The 14,607-nt window shown below is 44.4% G+C and overlaps 1 protein-coding gene across 3 annotated transcripts; it reads right to left on the bottom strand.

The window, feature by feature from the left end:
* Window positions 1-554: 554 nt before the first annotated feature.
* cntrob (centrobin, centrosomal BRCA2 interacting protein) lies at window positions 555-14,148 on the bottom strand. Of its 3 annotated transcripts, none has more exons than XM_058410916.1 (21): window positions 14,016-14,148; window positions 13,236-13,462; window positions 12,904-13,120; window positions 12,721-12,805; window positions 12,491-12,554; window positions 12,166-12,292; window positions 11,928-12,044; window positions 11,446-11,562; window positions 11,018-11,116; window positions 10,703-10,927; window positions 10,470-10,595; window positions 9,682-9,815; window positions 9,428-9,553; window positions 8,914-9,061; window positions 8,723-8,831; window positions 2,197-2,361; window positions 1,551-2,059; window positions 1,348-1,435; window positions 1,111-1,225; window positions 951-1,023; window positions 555-770 (listed from the first exon to the last, which is right to left on the bottom strand). In XM_058410916.1, the coding sequence occupies exons 2-21, from the start codon at window positions 13,454-13,456 to the stop codon at window positions 666-668; spliced, it is 2,970 nt and encodes a 989-aa protein (XP_058266899.1). In that variant the 5' UTR covers window positions 13,457-13,462; window positions 14,016-14,148; the 3' UTR covers window positions 555-665. The 3 variants fall into 3 exon arrangements, with proteins under 3 accessions (XP_058266899.1, XP_058266901.1, XP_058266900.1); XM_058410918.1 differs by having other exon boundaries at window positions 555-767; XM_058410917.1 differs by having other exon boundaries at window positions 13,236-13,468; window positions 14,016-14,137.
* Window positions 14,149-14,607: the final 459 nt, after the last annotated feature.

Raw genomic sequence — 14,607 nt, 5'->3', positions numbered from 1 at the left:
ATGTATGTAACCTTTCACACAGCTTTTTGTCAAAGGCAGGACATGAAGTAATGAGGGACATGTCAGTGAGATGAGGCTAGCATCTGTCCACAGCTGTCCTGTGATACTCCATCGATTTATCACACTTATTTATCAGAAAAAAAAAAATAGGAGAGGCAGGAGTGATGGAGATTCGCTCTGCTGGTTATTCCTGTCATCAGCAAGTTTTCAGGGAAGATACTTAAACTTAAGATATTTAGACAGAACATTTAGACAGCATCTGCCATGTACTATAGCTTGTGTGACTGTGTACACGTCTTCTCTTGCTCCTTGAGTCCATTTTTCTTTACAGCTCAAATTAATCTCCATAACCACACCGAGGAGGTCATTATGAGGAGTACATGAGATTACTGAAGGTAGATATAGATATCAGTAATTGCCACATGCAGCAGTTTAACACTTAGTTGGTTGATGAGACATTTTTACTGCAGTATTGTGATGATGATCTAATGGGTAGTTATTAGTAAAATGGTGAGAAATTAATATAAAGATACTCAAAGAAAATCAAACAAACATTTATAAAACAAGGCTTTTTAATAAAACATTTCATTCTAATAATTTAGTAGTACAAAAAACACAATTCAACTCAATTGTCTGACATATAAAACACGTCAACAACAAGTTCTTCATCTCCATGCGTTGACTTTAGATCCTGACCTTTGACCTTGGGGTCCAGCCCGGCGCCCTCGTGTGGCTGTAATTTGTGTGGAGTGAGTTGCGGACTGACGCTGCTGAGAACACACACACACACACACACACACACACACACACACACACAGTTTATGCATCCTGTTCTAGTTTTTTAAAATGTTTAACTTTTGTGAATTTTTTTACTAATTTGCTTGTGACTTTATTTACAATAATGATATACTTTTTTTATACTTAGATTTTCAACCTTCCTTTTGTCTCACCTCCCTTCTGTTGTTCTGTGCTATTCTGACATTCAGATTGGCTCGGACTTGGTCAGCAAACATTTCCCCTGACCTAACACACACACACACACACCTTTGTATACAATGTGGCTTAATGCACATTCCATATACACAAACAGAGACATGCACACATACACACCTCATCAAGTTGTCAGGATGTTGCTGCAGTTGCTGTGGAGTGTGTGTAGAAGGCAGGGTCAGGTGTGGGAGGTCAGTGAACTGCTCCGGCTTCAGCTCTACCTGAGAGCTCACACCTGAAACACATGTATATTCTGAAAGTGCCACAAAGGCTGCCTGGCCCTTATGCATATACATACCCTGAAGCTAAGGCCACACGGCCACACGGCCCCACAATCTCACACATACACACACACACCTGAGTTAGTTGACTGTGTTTCTGCTCTGTTCTTGTTCAGGTCTGCTTGATGTTCATCCAGAGGTTCACCTGGAGAACGCTCCAGCAGCTGAGAGACAGACAGAAAAGAGAGAAAAGAGAAAGCAGATTAATTAATAACTCAAATTTTATAATGTGTAGTGTTGCATGCAATAACAGAGAGATGTATGTGTGCGCACAAACACCTTTGCTATGTAGTAATGCAGTTCATTTTGTCTCTCATCACATAAAGATGACGCGTTGGTCACTGGGGGAGGAGCTCTCATTTTGACTGACAGGCTCTTATCTTCTGTAGGTGGAGCTGTTTTCTCTGTACTACTGTACATTTGCTTGGACACATCACCTTGCCCCATCCTCTTATCTGAGCTCTGTTTGGCCCATACATCAGTAGAGGCATGTGCTTGATTGGGTTTGAGCCTTGGATTCAGAGTCTGAGTCAGAGTCACATTAGAGCTGGGAAATGGTTGTCTGTTGATTCGCTGGTTAGACTGAATCCTGCTCTGATTCACGTCGCAGTACAGATCCTGAGAGATGTGTGTTGAAAGCAGAGTCAGATTCTCTCCAGACTGAGTTGTCTCTTCTCTCTCTCTCACTGTTTGTTCCCTCCCTTGATCATTTCGTCTGTTCACTGTCTGTCTCTCTCCTCCCACAGGGCTGTGCCACAGATCTTCATAACCACCACCTCCACCTATAGCTGCAACACACACAGGCCTGTGTAATCTCACTGTCAGTAACCTCACAGGATTAGTAACATTCCGCCAAATATTTTACAAAGACGGTCAGGAATAGTGAAAAGTGTACCTGTGATGTGTGTACCTGAGATGTGTTTACCTGTAAGGTGTGTGTCATCCAGCACTGGCTCCAGTGGACTGAAGGTGTGGCTCTGATTTAACAGGCTGAAGTCCGACTCCACTCGTCCCCTGTCCCCTCCACTGTCCCCCTGACCCCTTATCCCTCGATCTCTGCATAGCTGAAGGACCACAGCCTGAGGAGCAGCTAAAAGACAGACAGCCCGAGACAGAAAATATCCAGAGTAAGGGTATTACAGAGTGATCTCTAACATTGGAGAATTCAACTGAAATATTAATTTTAAATAGTGTCAGTGAGTGTATAGGTAACTGTAGTGTGTGTGCTGTGTGTACATGTAAATGTAGAGGCTGAGCATATATGTATCTGTAGTGTGTGTGTGTTGTGTGTATATGTAACTGTAGAGGCTGTGTGTATATGTACCTGTAGAGGCTGTCTGTAGAGGCTGAGCATATATATACACTATACTGCCAAGTATTCGCTCACCTGCCTTGACTCGCATATGAACTTAAGTGACATCCCATTCCTAATCCATAGGGTTCAATATGACGTCGGTCCACCCTTTGCAGCTATAACAGCTTCAACTCTTCTGGGAAGGCTGTCCACAAGGTTTAGGAGTGTGTTTATGGGAATTTTTGACCATTCTTCCAGAAGCGCATTTGTGAGGTCACACACTGATGTTGGACGAGAAAGCCTGGCTCTCAGTCTCCGCTCTAATTCATCCCAAAGGTGTTCTATCGGGTTGAGGTCAGGACTCTGTGCAGGCCAATTAAGTTCATCCACACCAGACTCTGTCATCCATGTCTTTATGGACCTTGCTTTGTGCACTGGTGCACAGTCATGTTGGAAGAGGAAGGGGCCAGCTCCAAACTGTTCCCACAAAGTTGGGAGCATGGAATTGTCCAAAATGTCTTGGTATGCTGAAGCATTCAGAGTTCCTTTCACTGGAACTAAGGGGCCAAGCCCAGCTCCTGAAAAACAACCCCACACCATAATCCCCCCTCCACCAAACTTTACACTTGGCACAATGCAGTCAGACAAGTACCGTTCTCCTGGCAACCGCCAAACCCAGACTCGTCCATCAGACTGCCAGATGGAGAAGCGTGATTCGTCACTCCAGAGAACGCGTCTCCACTGCTCTAGAGTCCAGTGGCGGCGTGCTTTACACCACTGCATCCGACGCTTTGCATTGCACTTGGTGATGTATGGCTTGGATGCAGCTGCTCGGCCATGGAAACCCATTCCATGAAGCTCTCTGCGCACTGTTCTTGAGCTAATCTGAAGGCCACATGAAGTTTGGAGGTCTGTAGCGATTGACTCTGCAGAAAGTTGGCGACCTCTTCGCACTATGCGCCTCAGCCTCCGCTGACCCCGCTCCGTCAGTTTACGTGGCCTACCACTTCGTGGCTGAGATGCTGTCGTTCCCAAACACTTCCACGTTCTTATAATATAGCTGACAGTTGACTGTGGAATATTTAGGAGCGAGGAAATTTCACGACTGGATTTGTTGCACAGGTGGCATCCTGTCACAGTTCCACGCTGGAATTCACTGAGCTCCTGAGAGCGACCCATTCTTTCACAAATGTTTGTAAAAACAGTCTGCATGCCTAGGTGCTTGATTTTATACACCTGTGGCCATGGAAGTGATTGGAACACCTGATTCTGATTATTTGGATGGGTGAGCGAATACTTTTGGCAATATAGTGTACCTGTAGAGTGTGTGTGCTGTGTGTATATGTACCTGTAGAGTGTGTGTGCTGTGTGTATATGGACCTGTAGAGGCTGAGTGTATATGGACCTGTGGAGTGTGTGTGCTGTGTATATATGTACCTGTAAAGTGTGTGTGCACTGTGTGTATATGGACCTGTAGAGTGTGTGTCCGTGTGTATATGTACCTGTAGAGGCTGAGAGTATATGTACCTGTAGAGTGTGTGTGCTGTGTGTATATGCACCTGTAGAGGCTGAGAGTATATTTACCTGTAGAGTGTGTGTGCTGTGTGTATATGGACCTGTAGAGGCTGAGCGTATATGTACCTGTAGAGTGTGTGTGCTGTGTGTATACGGACCTGTAGAGGCTGAGCGTTGTGTGTATATGGACCTGGAGAGGCTGAGTGTATATGGACCTGTAGTGTGTGTGTGCTGTGTGTATATGGACCTGTAGAGGCTGAGCGTATATGGACCTGTAGAGTGTGTGTGCTGTGTATATATGTACCTGTATAGTGTGTGTGCGCTGTATGTATATGGACCTGTAGAGTGTGTGTCCATGTGTATATGCAACTGTAGAGGCTGAGAGTATATGTACCTATAGAGTGTGTGTACTGTGTGTATATGTACCTGTAGAGGCTGAGAGTATACGTACCTGTAGAGTGTGTGTGCGCTGTGTGTGTATATGTACCTGTAGAGGCTGAATGTATATGTACCTGTAGAGTGTGTGTGCTGTGTGTATATGTACCTGTAGAGTGTGTGTGCTGTGTGTATATGTACCTGTAGAGGCTGTGTGTATATGTACCTGTAGAGTGTGTGTGCTGTGTGTATATGTACCTGTAGAGTGTGTGTGCTGTGTGTATATGTACCTGTAGAGTGTGTGTGCTGTGTGTATATGTACCTGTAGAGGCTGTGTGTATATGTACCTGTAGAGGCTGTGTGTATATGTACCTGTAGAGGCTGTGTGTATATGTACCTGTAGAGGCTGAGTGTATATGTAGAGTGTAGAGTGTGTGTGCTGTGTGTATATGTACCTGTAGAGTGTGTGTACTGTGTGTATATGTACCTGTAGAGGCTGTGTGTATATGTACCTGTAGAGTGTGTGTGCTGTGTGTATATGTACCTGTAGAGGCTGTGTGTATATGTACCTGTAGAGGCTGTCTGTATATGTACCTGTAGAGGCTGTCTGTATATGTACCTGTAGAGGCTGAGTGTATATGTAGAGTGTAGAGTGTGTGTGATGTGTGTATATGTACCTGTAGAGTGTGTGTACTGTGTGTATATGTACCTGTAGAGGCTGTGTGTATATGTACCTGTAGAGGCTGTGTGTATATGTACCTGTAGAGGCTGAGTGTATATGTAGAGTGTAGAGTGTGTGTGCTGTGTGTATATGTACCTGTAGAGTGTGTGTGCTGTGTGTATATGTACCTGTAGAGGCTGAGTGTATGTGTACCTGTAGAGGCTGAGTGTATGTGTACCTGTAGAGGCTGTGTGTATATGTACCTGTAGAGGCTGTGTGTATATGTACCTGTAGAGGCTGTGTGTATATGTACCTGTAGAGGCTGTGTGTATATGTACCTGTAGAGGCTGAGTGTATATGTACCTGTAGAGGCTGTGTGTATATGTACCTGTAGAGGCTGAGTGTATATGTACCTGTAGAGGCTGAGTGTATATGTACCTGTAGAGGCTGAGTGTATATGGACCTGTGGAGTGTGTGTGCTGTGTATATATGTACCTATAAAGTGTGTGTGCACTGTGTGTATATGGACCTGTAGAGTGTGTGTGCGTGTGTATATGTACCTGTAGAGGCTGAGAGTATATTTACCTGTAGAGTGTGTGTGCTGTGTGTATATGGACCTGTAGAGGCTGAGCGTATATGTACCTGTAGAGTGTTTGTGCTGTGTGTATACGGACCTGTAGAGGCTGAGCGTTGTGTGTATATGGACCTGTAGAGGCTGAGTGTATATGGACCTGTAGTGTGTGTGTGCTGTGTGTATATGGACCTGTAGAGGCTGAGAGTATATGTACCTGTAGAGTGTGTGTGCTGTGTGTATATGCACCTGTAGAGGCTGAGAGTATATTTACCTGTAGAGTGTGTGTGCTGTGTGTATATGGACCTGTAGAGGCTGAGCGTATATGTACCTGTAGAGTGTTTGTGCTGTGTGTATACGGACCTGTAGAGGCTGAGCGTATATGTACCTGTAGAGTGTTTGTGCTGTGTGTATACGGACCTGTAGAGGCTGAGCGTTGTGTGTATATGGACCTGTAGAGGCTGAGTGTATATGGACCTGTAGTGTGTGTGTGCTGTGTGTATATGGACCTGTAGAGGCTGAGCGTTGTGTGTATATGGACCTGTAGAGGCTGAGTGTATATGGACCTGTAGAGTGTGTGTGCTGTGTATATATGTACCTGTATAGTGTGTGTGCGCTGTATGTATATGGACCTGTAGAGTGTGTGTCCATGTGTATATGCAACTGTAGAGGCTGAGAGTATATGTACCTATAGAGTGTGTGTACTGTGTGTATATGTACCTGTAGAGGCTGAGAGTATACGTACCTGTAGAGTGTGTGTGCGCTGTGTGTGTATATGTACCTGTAGAGGCTGAATGTATATGTACCTGTAGAGTGTGTGTGCTGTGTGTATATGTACCTGTAGAGTGTGTGTGCTGTGTGTGTATGTACCTGTAGAGGCTGTGTGTATATGTACCTGTAGAGTGTGTGTGCTGTGTGTATATGTACCTGTAGAGGCTGTGTGTATATGTACCTGTAGAGTGTGTGTGCTGTGTGTATATGTACCTGTAGAGTGTGTGTGCTGTGTGTATATGTACCTGTAGAGTGTGTGTGCTGTGTGTATATGTACCTGTAGAGTGTGTGTGCTGTGTGTATATGTACCTGTAGAGGCTGTGTGTATATGTACCTGTAGAGGCTGTGTGTATATGTACCTGTAGAAGCTGTGTGTATATGTACCTGTAGAGGCTGTCTGTATATGTACCTGTAGAGGCTGAGTGTATATGTAGAGTGTAGAGTGTGTGTGCTGTGTGTATATGTACCTGTAGAGTGTGTGTACTGTGTGTATATGTACCTGTAGAGGCTGTGTGTATATGTACCTGTAGAGTGTGTGTGCTGTGTGTATATGTACCTGTAGAGGCTGTGTGTATATGTACCTGTAGAGGCTGTGTGTATATGTACCTGTAGAGGCTGTCTGTATATGCACCTGTAGAGGCTGAGTGTATATGTAGAGTGTAGAGTGTGTGTGCTGTGTGTATATGTACCTGTAGAGTGTGTGTACTGTGTGTATATGTACCTGTAGAGTGTGTGTGCTGTGTGTATATGTACCTGTAGAGGCTGAGTGTATGTGTACCTGTAGAGGCTGAGTGTATGTGTACCTGTAGAGGCTGAGTGTATATGTACCTGTAGAGGCTATGTGTATATGTACCTGTAGAGGCTGTGTGTATATGTACCTGTAGAGGCTGTGTGTATATGTACCTGTAGAGGCTGTGTGTATATGTACCTGTAGAGGCTGTGTGTATATGTACCTGTAGAGGCTGTGTGTATATGTACCTGTAGAGGCTGAGTGTATATGTACCTGTAGAGGCTGTGTGTATATGTACCTGTAGAGTGTGTGTGCTGTGTGTATATGTATCTGTAGAGGCTGTCTGTATATGTACCTGTAGAGGCTGAGTGTATATGTACCTGTAGAGGCTGTGTGTATATGTACCTGTAGAGGCTGTGTGTATATGTACCTGTAGAGGCTGTGTGTATATGTACCTGTAGAGGCTGTGTGTATATGTACCTGTAGAGTGTGTGTGCTGTGTGTATATGTACCTGTAGAGGCTGTCTGTATATGTACCTGTAGAGGCTGTGTGTATATGTACCTGTAGAGGCTGTGTGTATATGTACCTGTAGAGGCTGTGTGTATATGTACCTGTAGAGGCTGTGTGTATATGTACCTGTAGAGGCTGTGTGTATATGTACCTGTAGAAGCTGAGTGTATATGTACCTGTAGAGGCTGTCTGTATATGTACCTGTAGAGGCTGTGTGTATATGTAGAGTGTAGAGTGTGTGTGCTGTGTGCATATGTACCTGTAGAGTGTGTGTACTGTGTGTATATGTACCTGTAGAGTGTGTGTGCTGTGTGTATGTGTACCTGTAGAGGCTGAGTGTATGTGTACCTGTAGAGGCTGAGTGTATATGTACCTGTAGAGGCTGAGTGTATATGTACCTGTAGAAGCTGAGTGTATATGTACCTGTAGAGGCTGAGTGTATATGTACCTGTAGAGGCTGAGTGTATATGTACCTGTAGAGGCTGAGTGTATATGTACCTGTAGAGGCTGAGTGTATATGTACCTGTAGAGGCTGAGTGTATATGTACCTGTAGAGGCTGAGTGTATATGTACCTGTAGAGGCTGAGTGTATATGTACCTGTAGAGGCTGAGTGTATATGTACCTGTAGAGGCTGAGTGTATATGTACCTGTAGAGGCTGAGTGTATATGTACCTGTAGAGGCTGAGTGTATATGTACCTGTAGAGGCTGAGTGTATATGTACCTGTAGAGGCTGTGTGTATATGTACCTGTAGAGGCTGAGTGTATATGTACCTGTAGAGGCTGAGTGTATATGTACCTGTAGAGGCTGTGTGTATATGTACCTGTAGAGGCTGTGTGTATATGTACCTGTAGAGGCTGTGTGTATATGTACCTGTAGAGGCTGAGTGTATATGTACCTGTAGAAGCTGAGTGTATATGTACCTGTAGAGGCTGAGTGTATATGTACCTGTAGAGGCTGAGTGTATATGTACCTGTAGAGGCTGAGTGTATATGTACCTGTAGAGGCTGTGTGTATATGTACCTGTAGTGGCTGAGTGAGATGTGCTGCAGATGCTGATGTCCTGAGTTTGAGGCATTGAGTGTGGTTTGGTCATTTCCCGCAGAGACGAGGGAGACAACAGCTCTTCAATCTAACACACACACACACAGTTTTGTTAGCAGGTCGGTTTGTGATGTGTGAGACAGTAATTCATGGCTGTATTTCTCACAGACCTGCTCCTGATTCGTCAGCAGTCTCAGAGCCTCTGCCCAATGGGAGCGCATCATTCCCTGCAGGCGAGCCACGAGCTCCTCCCTCTGTGTCTCCAGCCTCCTCTTACTAGTCTCCATGGAAACCAGCTCCTTTTGAAGTTCTGCCATCCTGCACACACACAGAATAATGTAACGTTTAGATTAGTGACAGTGGAATGTGAAACCTCAGACATCTCTCACAGGACAGGAAAGCAGAGTACTGCTCCAAACGTCAGGATCCTTCCAGTGTGTAGCTTTTTAGGACCTGAAGTGTTGTGTTCACTGGAATTACGGTACTTCTCAACCAACTTGTCATGGCAACAGCTTAGATCTTCATCTGAGGAGCCGAGTGGTTCAGAGCAGGATTTTGAAATTAAAGTAATTCTGGCTTAAAAAAGTGGACCCACCCTTAGTCCCTCCTGTTTACTGAGTGGGTAAGTAGATATGGTAAGTGTGTGCATATCAACAGGAAATATAAACACACACACACGCTTACTTGTTGCTGAAGTCGAGTGTGAGCTGGTGCTGTCTGCAATCTCTCCCCTTCAGCTGAGCTCTGAACTCATCTGACTGAACAGAGAGCTCTCGCTCATGGCGAGCACTCAGATCCAGCAGCTGCTTCCTGTATACTCACACACACACACAATAGATCATGTGTGCAACATAAACATCTAAAAGATCATTTCTTTTGAATGTCTGTGATTGACTATAGTATTAGTGTTCTTATCCTCGCTCTGTGTGTGTACGTACCTGTGCTGTTCCCGTAGTTTAGCTGTAGCATTAGTATTCTCCTCCTGTATGGTTGCCAGTCGTTCTGTGACTTGCTGCTCCACAGAGAGTCTGAGCTCTACCTCCCACTGTGAGCGCTGAGCCTCAAACCGAGCCTGAAACCAAATCAACAACTATACAGTTCATCCTTTCACTAATAGTTCACTACACAAAAACACCTTAGTACGTCATTAGGATTAGGATTAGTGCCACACGGACAGATTTCTGCATTATCATCAGTTTTGGACACCATCATCACAGCGAACTTGACCACTACAGGACACATGTTCCATAGGTGATGTGGAACAATGCGTTGGGATGGAACCCTCATGACTGTGTGCGTGATGACCAGGACCACAGTATAACAGATTTAAAGTGCTAGAAAGTTATAGGAGAACCCACTGTCCGACTTTTACAGGAACATTTACAGTGTTAGTATGGTAAAGAACATATTTACATAAACATATCCCCATGCTGCTGAATTCTGGACTGTGATTGGTCAGAAGGTGTTGATTTTCTGTTGGTCATTTTGTAGAACAGCAGCTCTGACAGTAGTGCAGCTGCAGATCACAGATTTATGTTAAAGTGTTCATTGTAATATGTTAGCTTTTCAATAGTAACAGCTTACTTACAGAGCCATTGTATGCTCCAGATAAACCAGCAAAAATGGTATCTCTGTAATGGGACATGCTGTGTTTATGTCTGATTAACTTGCCACATGACTATGTTTTGCTGGTGTGTGTGTGTGTGTCTGAGAGTGTAAGAGAGACCTGGTCCAGTGCTCTGTCCACTCTGGTTGCGTCTCTCTCTCTCCTAGTCTCCTCCAGGTCCTGCTGCAGCTGCTGAAGTCTGGACTGGGCCTCCTCACGCAGCTGCACCTCCTGACCCACTCTCTCCTGCACACACACAGAAACACACACCCAGGTCACTGGGATTAAAAGTAATAAACAGCTATCATATCACACATCTAACATATCTCCTGCTGCAGGTGTGTGTGTCTCACCCTCTCTGTTTCCAGCTGTTGTGTGAGCAGTGTCAGCTCCTGCTGCATGTGCGTGTGTGTGTGTTTGGCTTCGAGTTTGTGTTGTTCCAGCTGTTGTTGTAGATCCTGGCTCTGTGTTTGGAGTCTCTCTGTCTCAGCCTTCTTCTCCTCCACCTCAGCACGCAGATGCTCCACCTCCTGCTCCAGCTCACCTACACACACATGTAGCTCCACCTTGTCACACTCCTAAACAAACACACACAGTAGGACTTAATGCTACACAATAACATGCTAGCCCACTTCTGTATGTCTGCGCGCGTGTGTGTGTGTGTGTACCAGCTGTTTGTTTGTGTTTTGTAGCTCTTCGTTGTGTTTCCGTTCTTTGTCCAGTGTCTCTGCTGCCTCTGACAAACTCTTCTCAACGCAAGCCAAAGCCTACAACACACACACACACCATAAAGGAAGACAAATACTCAGCATTCCGTGTTGGTGTATGTTTACGTCTTTTGAACACCATAATGTGACAATGAAATGCATGTGTGTGTGTCTGTGTAAATAAGCTCTCCACATTAAAGGTAAATAGACTGTCCTTGTTCGAGGTTTATACTGAACAACTTTCAGCTCTTCTGTCTACACCATACAAGAAGTCTTTGGTTGTTTGGTTGTCATTTGAGATCAGCATGCTCAGAACACGGGACTCACTGCCCTGCAACAGGTAGTAGTTAGCCATAATGATTTTTGTGTGTGTGTGAGTATACACACACCTCTCTTTGTTTTTGCTGGGTGCTCTCTGCTGCCTCTTTCTCCTCCTGCAGTCTTCTCACTCCCTCACTCTTCTCTTTTTCATGCCGACGCCAGCCTTCCACCACCTTCTCCAACGTCTGACACACACACAGGGTGATAGACAAAATACCACCCTCAATCTCCACTCAACACAGTGAGACAGGGCACTAACACAGTGGGACAGGGCACTAACACAGCGGGACAGAGCACTAACACAGCGGGACAGGGCACTAACAGTGGGACAGGGCACTAACAGTGGGACAGGGCACTAACACAGTGGGACAGAGCACTAACACAGTGGGACAGGGCACTAACACAGCGGGACAGGGCACCAACACAGCGGGACAGGGCACTAACACAGCGGGACAGGGCACTAACACAGCGGGACAGGGCACTAACACAGCGGGACAGGGCACTAACACAGCGGGACAGGGCACTAACACAGTGAGACAGGTGGCTGAACCTTATCAAGTTGCTCGATCATGATGTCCTTCTTACGATCTGCGGACACAGCGAGTGATAATTGCTGCTGCAACCCTAAAGCTTTATTTTGTACTGCCAAGAGCTGCTGCTCCAAGTGCTACAGACAGGGAAAGAAAGACAGGGAGAGAGAGACAGTAAAAACAATGTATAAATTGCATTTGTTATTCAAACACGTGTGTGTGTGTGTCTGTGTGTGTGTGTGTGTGTGTGTGTGTTACCTTGCGTCTTGCTCTTTCTCTCTCCAGACTCTCTCTGATCAGCTGCAGCTCAGAGACAGAGTGGAAAGGGGCGGAGTCAAAATCTGCACGGAGTCGGGAATACCGCGGGAACAACTCCTCTACACCACTGAGAGAGTGAGAGAGAGAGAGAAATGGATGGAGATGCAGATAAATTGTATGGATGGATAAATAAATAAATGGACAGATGGGTGGGTGGATAAAATGGAGAGAGATGAAAAAGATGAATTAACAGATGTAAGGTGAATTGAGGACAAGATGGAGAAAGAGAAAGTGTGTGTGTGTGTGTGCGTGCGTGCGTGTGTACCTGATGAGCTGAGAAGTCGTATCACTCTCATCTTGAAGGTGCTGTAACGCAGAGGGAAGGAGTTCTGTAGAGGTCATTGTTCATGGGTTAATGGTCAAGAATGTCAATATGTCTGAGATCACACCACACTGCAACACTTCCTCCTTATTACCTGTCTGTGGTTGTGTGTGTGTGTGTGTGTGTGCCTGTCTATAACATCCACTATTAGTGATTGCAGTGTGTGTACTTACCAGATGTGTCAGTAGCTCTGGCTCTCAGAATTGTCTGTAAATGACTCCTTACGTTCTCCATCTCTTCAATGTGCCGCCGACCGCTCTATACACACACACACAATGGGTCAGATGTACACAGAGGACTATAGTTGATTCAGAGTCACAGTGAACGTTAAACACTGTTGTTTTAGCGAGTGTTACCAAGAGTTTAATGCTGCTCTGTGGGTTCAAGTCCATCTCTTCAGTGATTCTACCTCCTGACTCCTCCTCTTCCATGCCAGAGATTTTGAGATCACTGAAGGAGCACGCACTGAGACCAGACTCTACTTCCTGTGACTCATTCAGCCTATCAGAGTGCACAGAGGGTGCAGATGTTGTCATGGTAACCAAAGGAGAAGTCACGTTAAAGGACACCTGTCTATAAGAAAGAGATAATCGGAGGGACAGAGAGAACTGTGAGCTGCAGTGTATAGATTGTGTTGTCTATCTATCTATATTGTTATTACTATTTCTAAATGATATAAAACCTTTACCTGGTCGCGTGAGAGTCAGCCTGGTGACCTCTGATCTCCTGCTCTTGGCTGTGCTGAAGAGAGGAATAGAGACGAGCAGTGACCTGACGAGAGGACGAGAGAGGAGAGGAGGAGCAGGAGACCGGGAGAGACAGACAGGAAGGGAGAGAGACAGCTGGAGGAAGAAAGGAGGAGGCTAACGACTCCACACCACTCAGCACATCTGCTGCTGTTCTGTCCATCTCACCCTGAATCTCACACACACACACACACACACACACAGGTGATTATATTCCTCAAACTACAACTGTTCGAAATAACCGACTCCGTTGCCAAGTGTCCGTTTTTTTTAACCCCACCCGTAGTCCGAGTCCTGTACGGTGATTGGTGATTTCTATGTGATTTTATCCAATAGGGTTGGATAATGTCCAGCCTTCTGCTCACTGATTGGCTAAAAGCCCTGCCCACTCGTGGAGCAGTAGGCGGAATTTCAGTACTCGATAAAATTGGTCACTTTATTCAAATGGAATTTCTTTTTAAAAAAATAAAATAAATCATAGTATAAATAACACGTCGACTCGATAACTGCACACGATTAAACACATTTATCAGGTACACTAATCGCGAATACAGCGAGTCTTTATCACCGTTTGTTAGCTTTCTGGCTAACACTACAGATGCTGTACTGAGCTAAAACACTTTAGCAGTTTAGTTACAGACTGTTTCTGTATAATTCCTTCTTCTTCTTCTTCTTCTTCTTCTTCTTCTTCTTCTTCTTATTATTATTATTATTATTATTACCTTAGCGGAGATGAAAGCAACGCTGTATTCTCACACTTCTGCAGTTATAAACAAGCAGAAGCTGTTCTTGTGAAAAATTGTCAGGGCTAATGCGCCATGGCAACCGAGCGATGACGTCATCAGCCAGCGACGCCCGTTGGCTTCGTCTTATGATTTATTTTATTTTAATTTTTTAATTATGTTAATGAAGAAAAGATCGACAAGATGAGGAGATCATATACATATCAACAAAAATGTAAACAAATCCACACAGATGGAAACACAATACAAATACCGACTTATATAAATAGAATAGAATCTACCAATAATTAAACGAAACAAAGAACTAATAATAATAATAATAATAATAATAATAATAATAATAATAATAATAATAATAACAATTATTATTATTATTATTATTATTATTAAAAAATGCTTTAATATTTACATTTTTTCTACTTAACAAAATAATGAGGTTGCAAATGAGTTTAAGTGCAAGATGAAGACAAGATTTTATACATTTTGTAAAAATGTAAATGAGACTCAGCATTACTAACACACTCAGTATGCTCAGAACTCTAGAGTCGGGTTAAACGTCCTGTCTTGGCCG

Source organism: Hemibagrus wyckioides, linkage group LG15 (assembly GCF_019097595.1).
Source record: "Hemibagrus wyckioides isolate EC202008001 linkage group LG15, SWU_Hwy_1.0, whole genome shotgun sequence".
In the NCBI taxonomy this organism is placed as follows: domain Eukaryota; kingdom Metazoa; phylum Chordata; class Actinopteri; order Siluriformes; family Bagridae; genus Hemibagrus; species Hemibagrus wyckioides.
This window is presented reverse-complemented; position numbering and strand designations above follow the sequence as displayed.

Excerpts from the sequence above, each read along its gene's own strand:
- cntrob (XM_058410916.1), bottom strand. The coding sequence starts at position 13,456 with ATGGACAGAACAGCAGCAGATGTGCTGAGTGGTGTGGAGTCGTTAGCC. Across the intron at positions 9,554-9,681 it reads AAACTACGGGAACAGCACAG|GAAGCAGCTGCTGGATCTGA; the intron begins GTACGTACACAC and ends GTGAGTATACAG. Across the intron at positions 1,226-1,347 it reads AACACAGTCAACTAACTCAG|GTGTGAGCTCTCAGGTAGAG; the intron begins GTGTGTGTGTGT and ends CATGTGTTTCAG.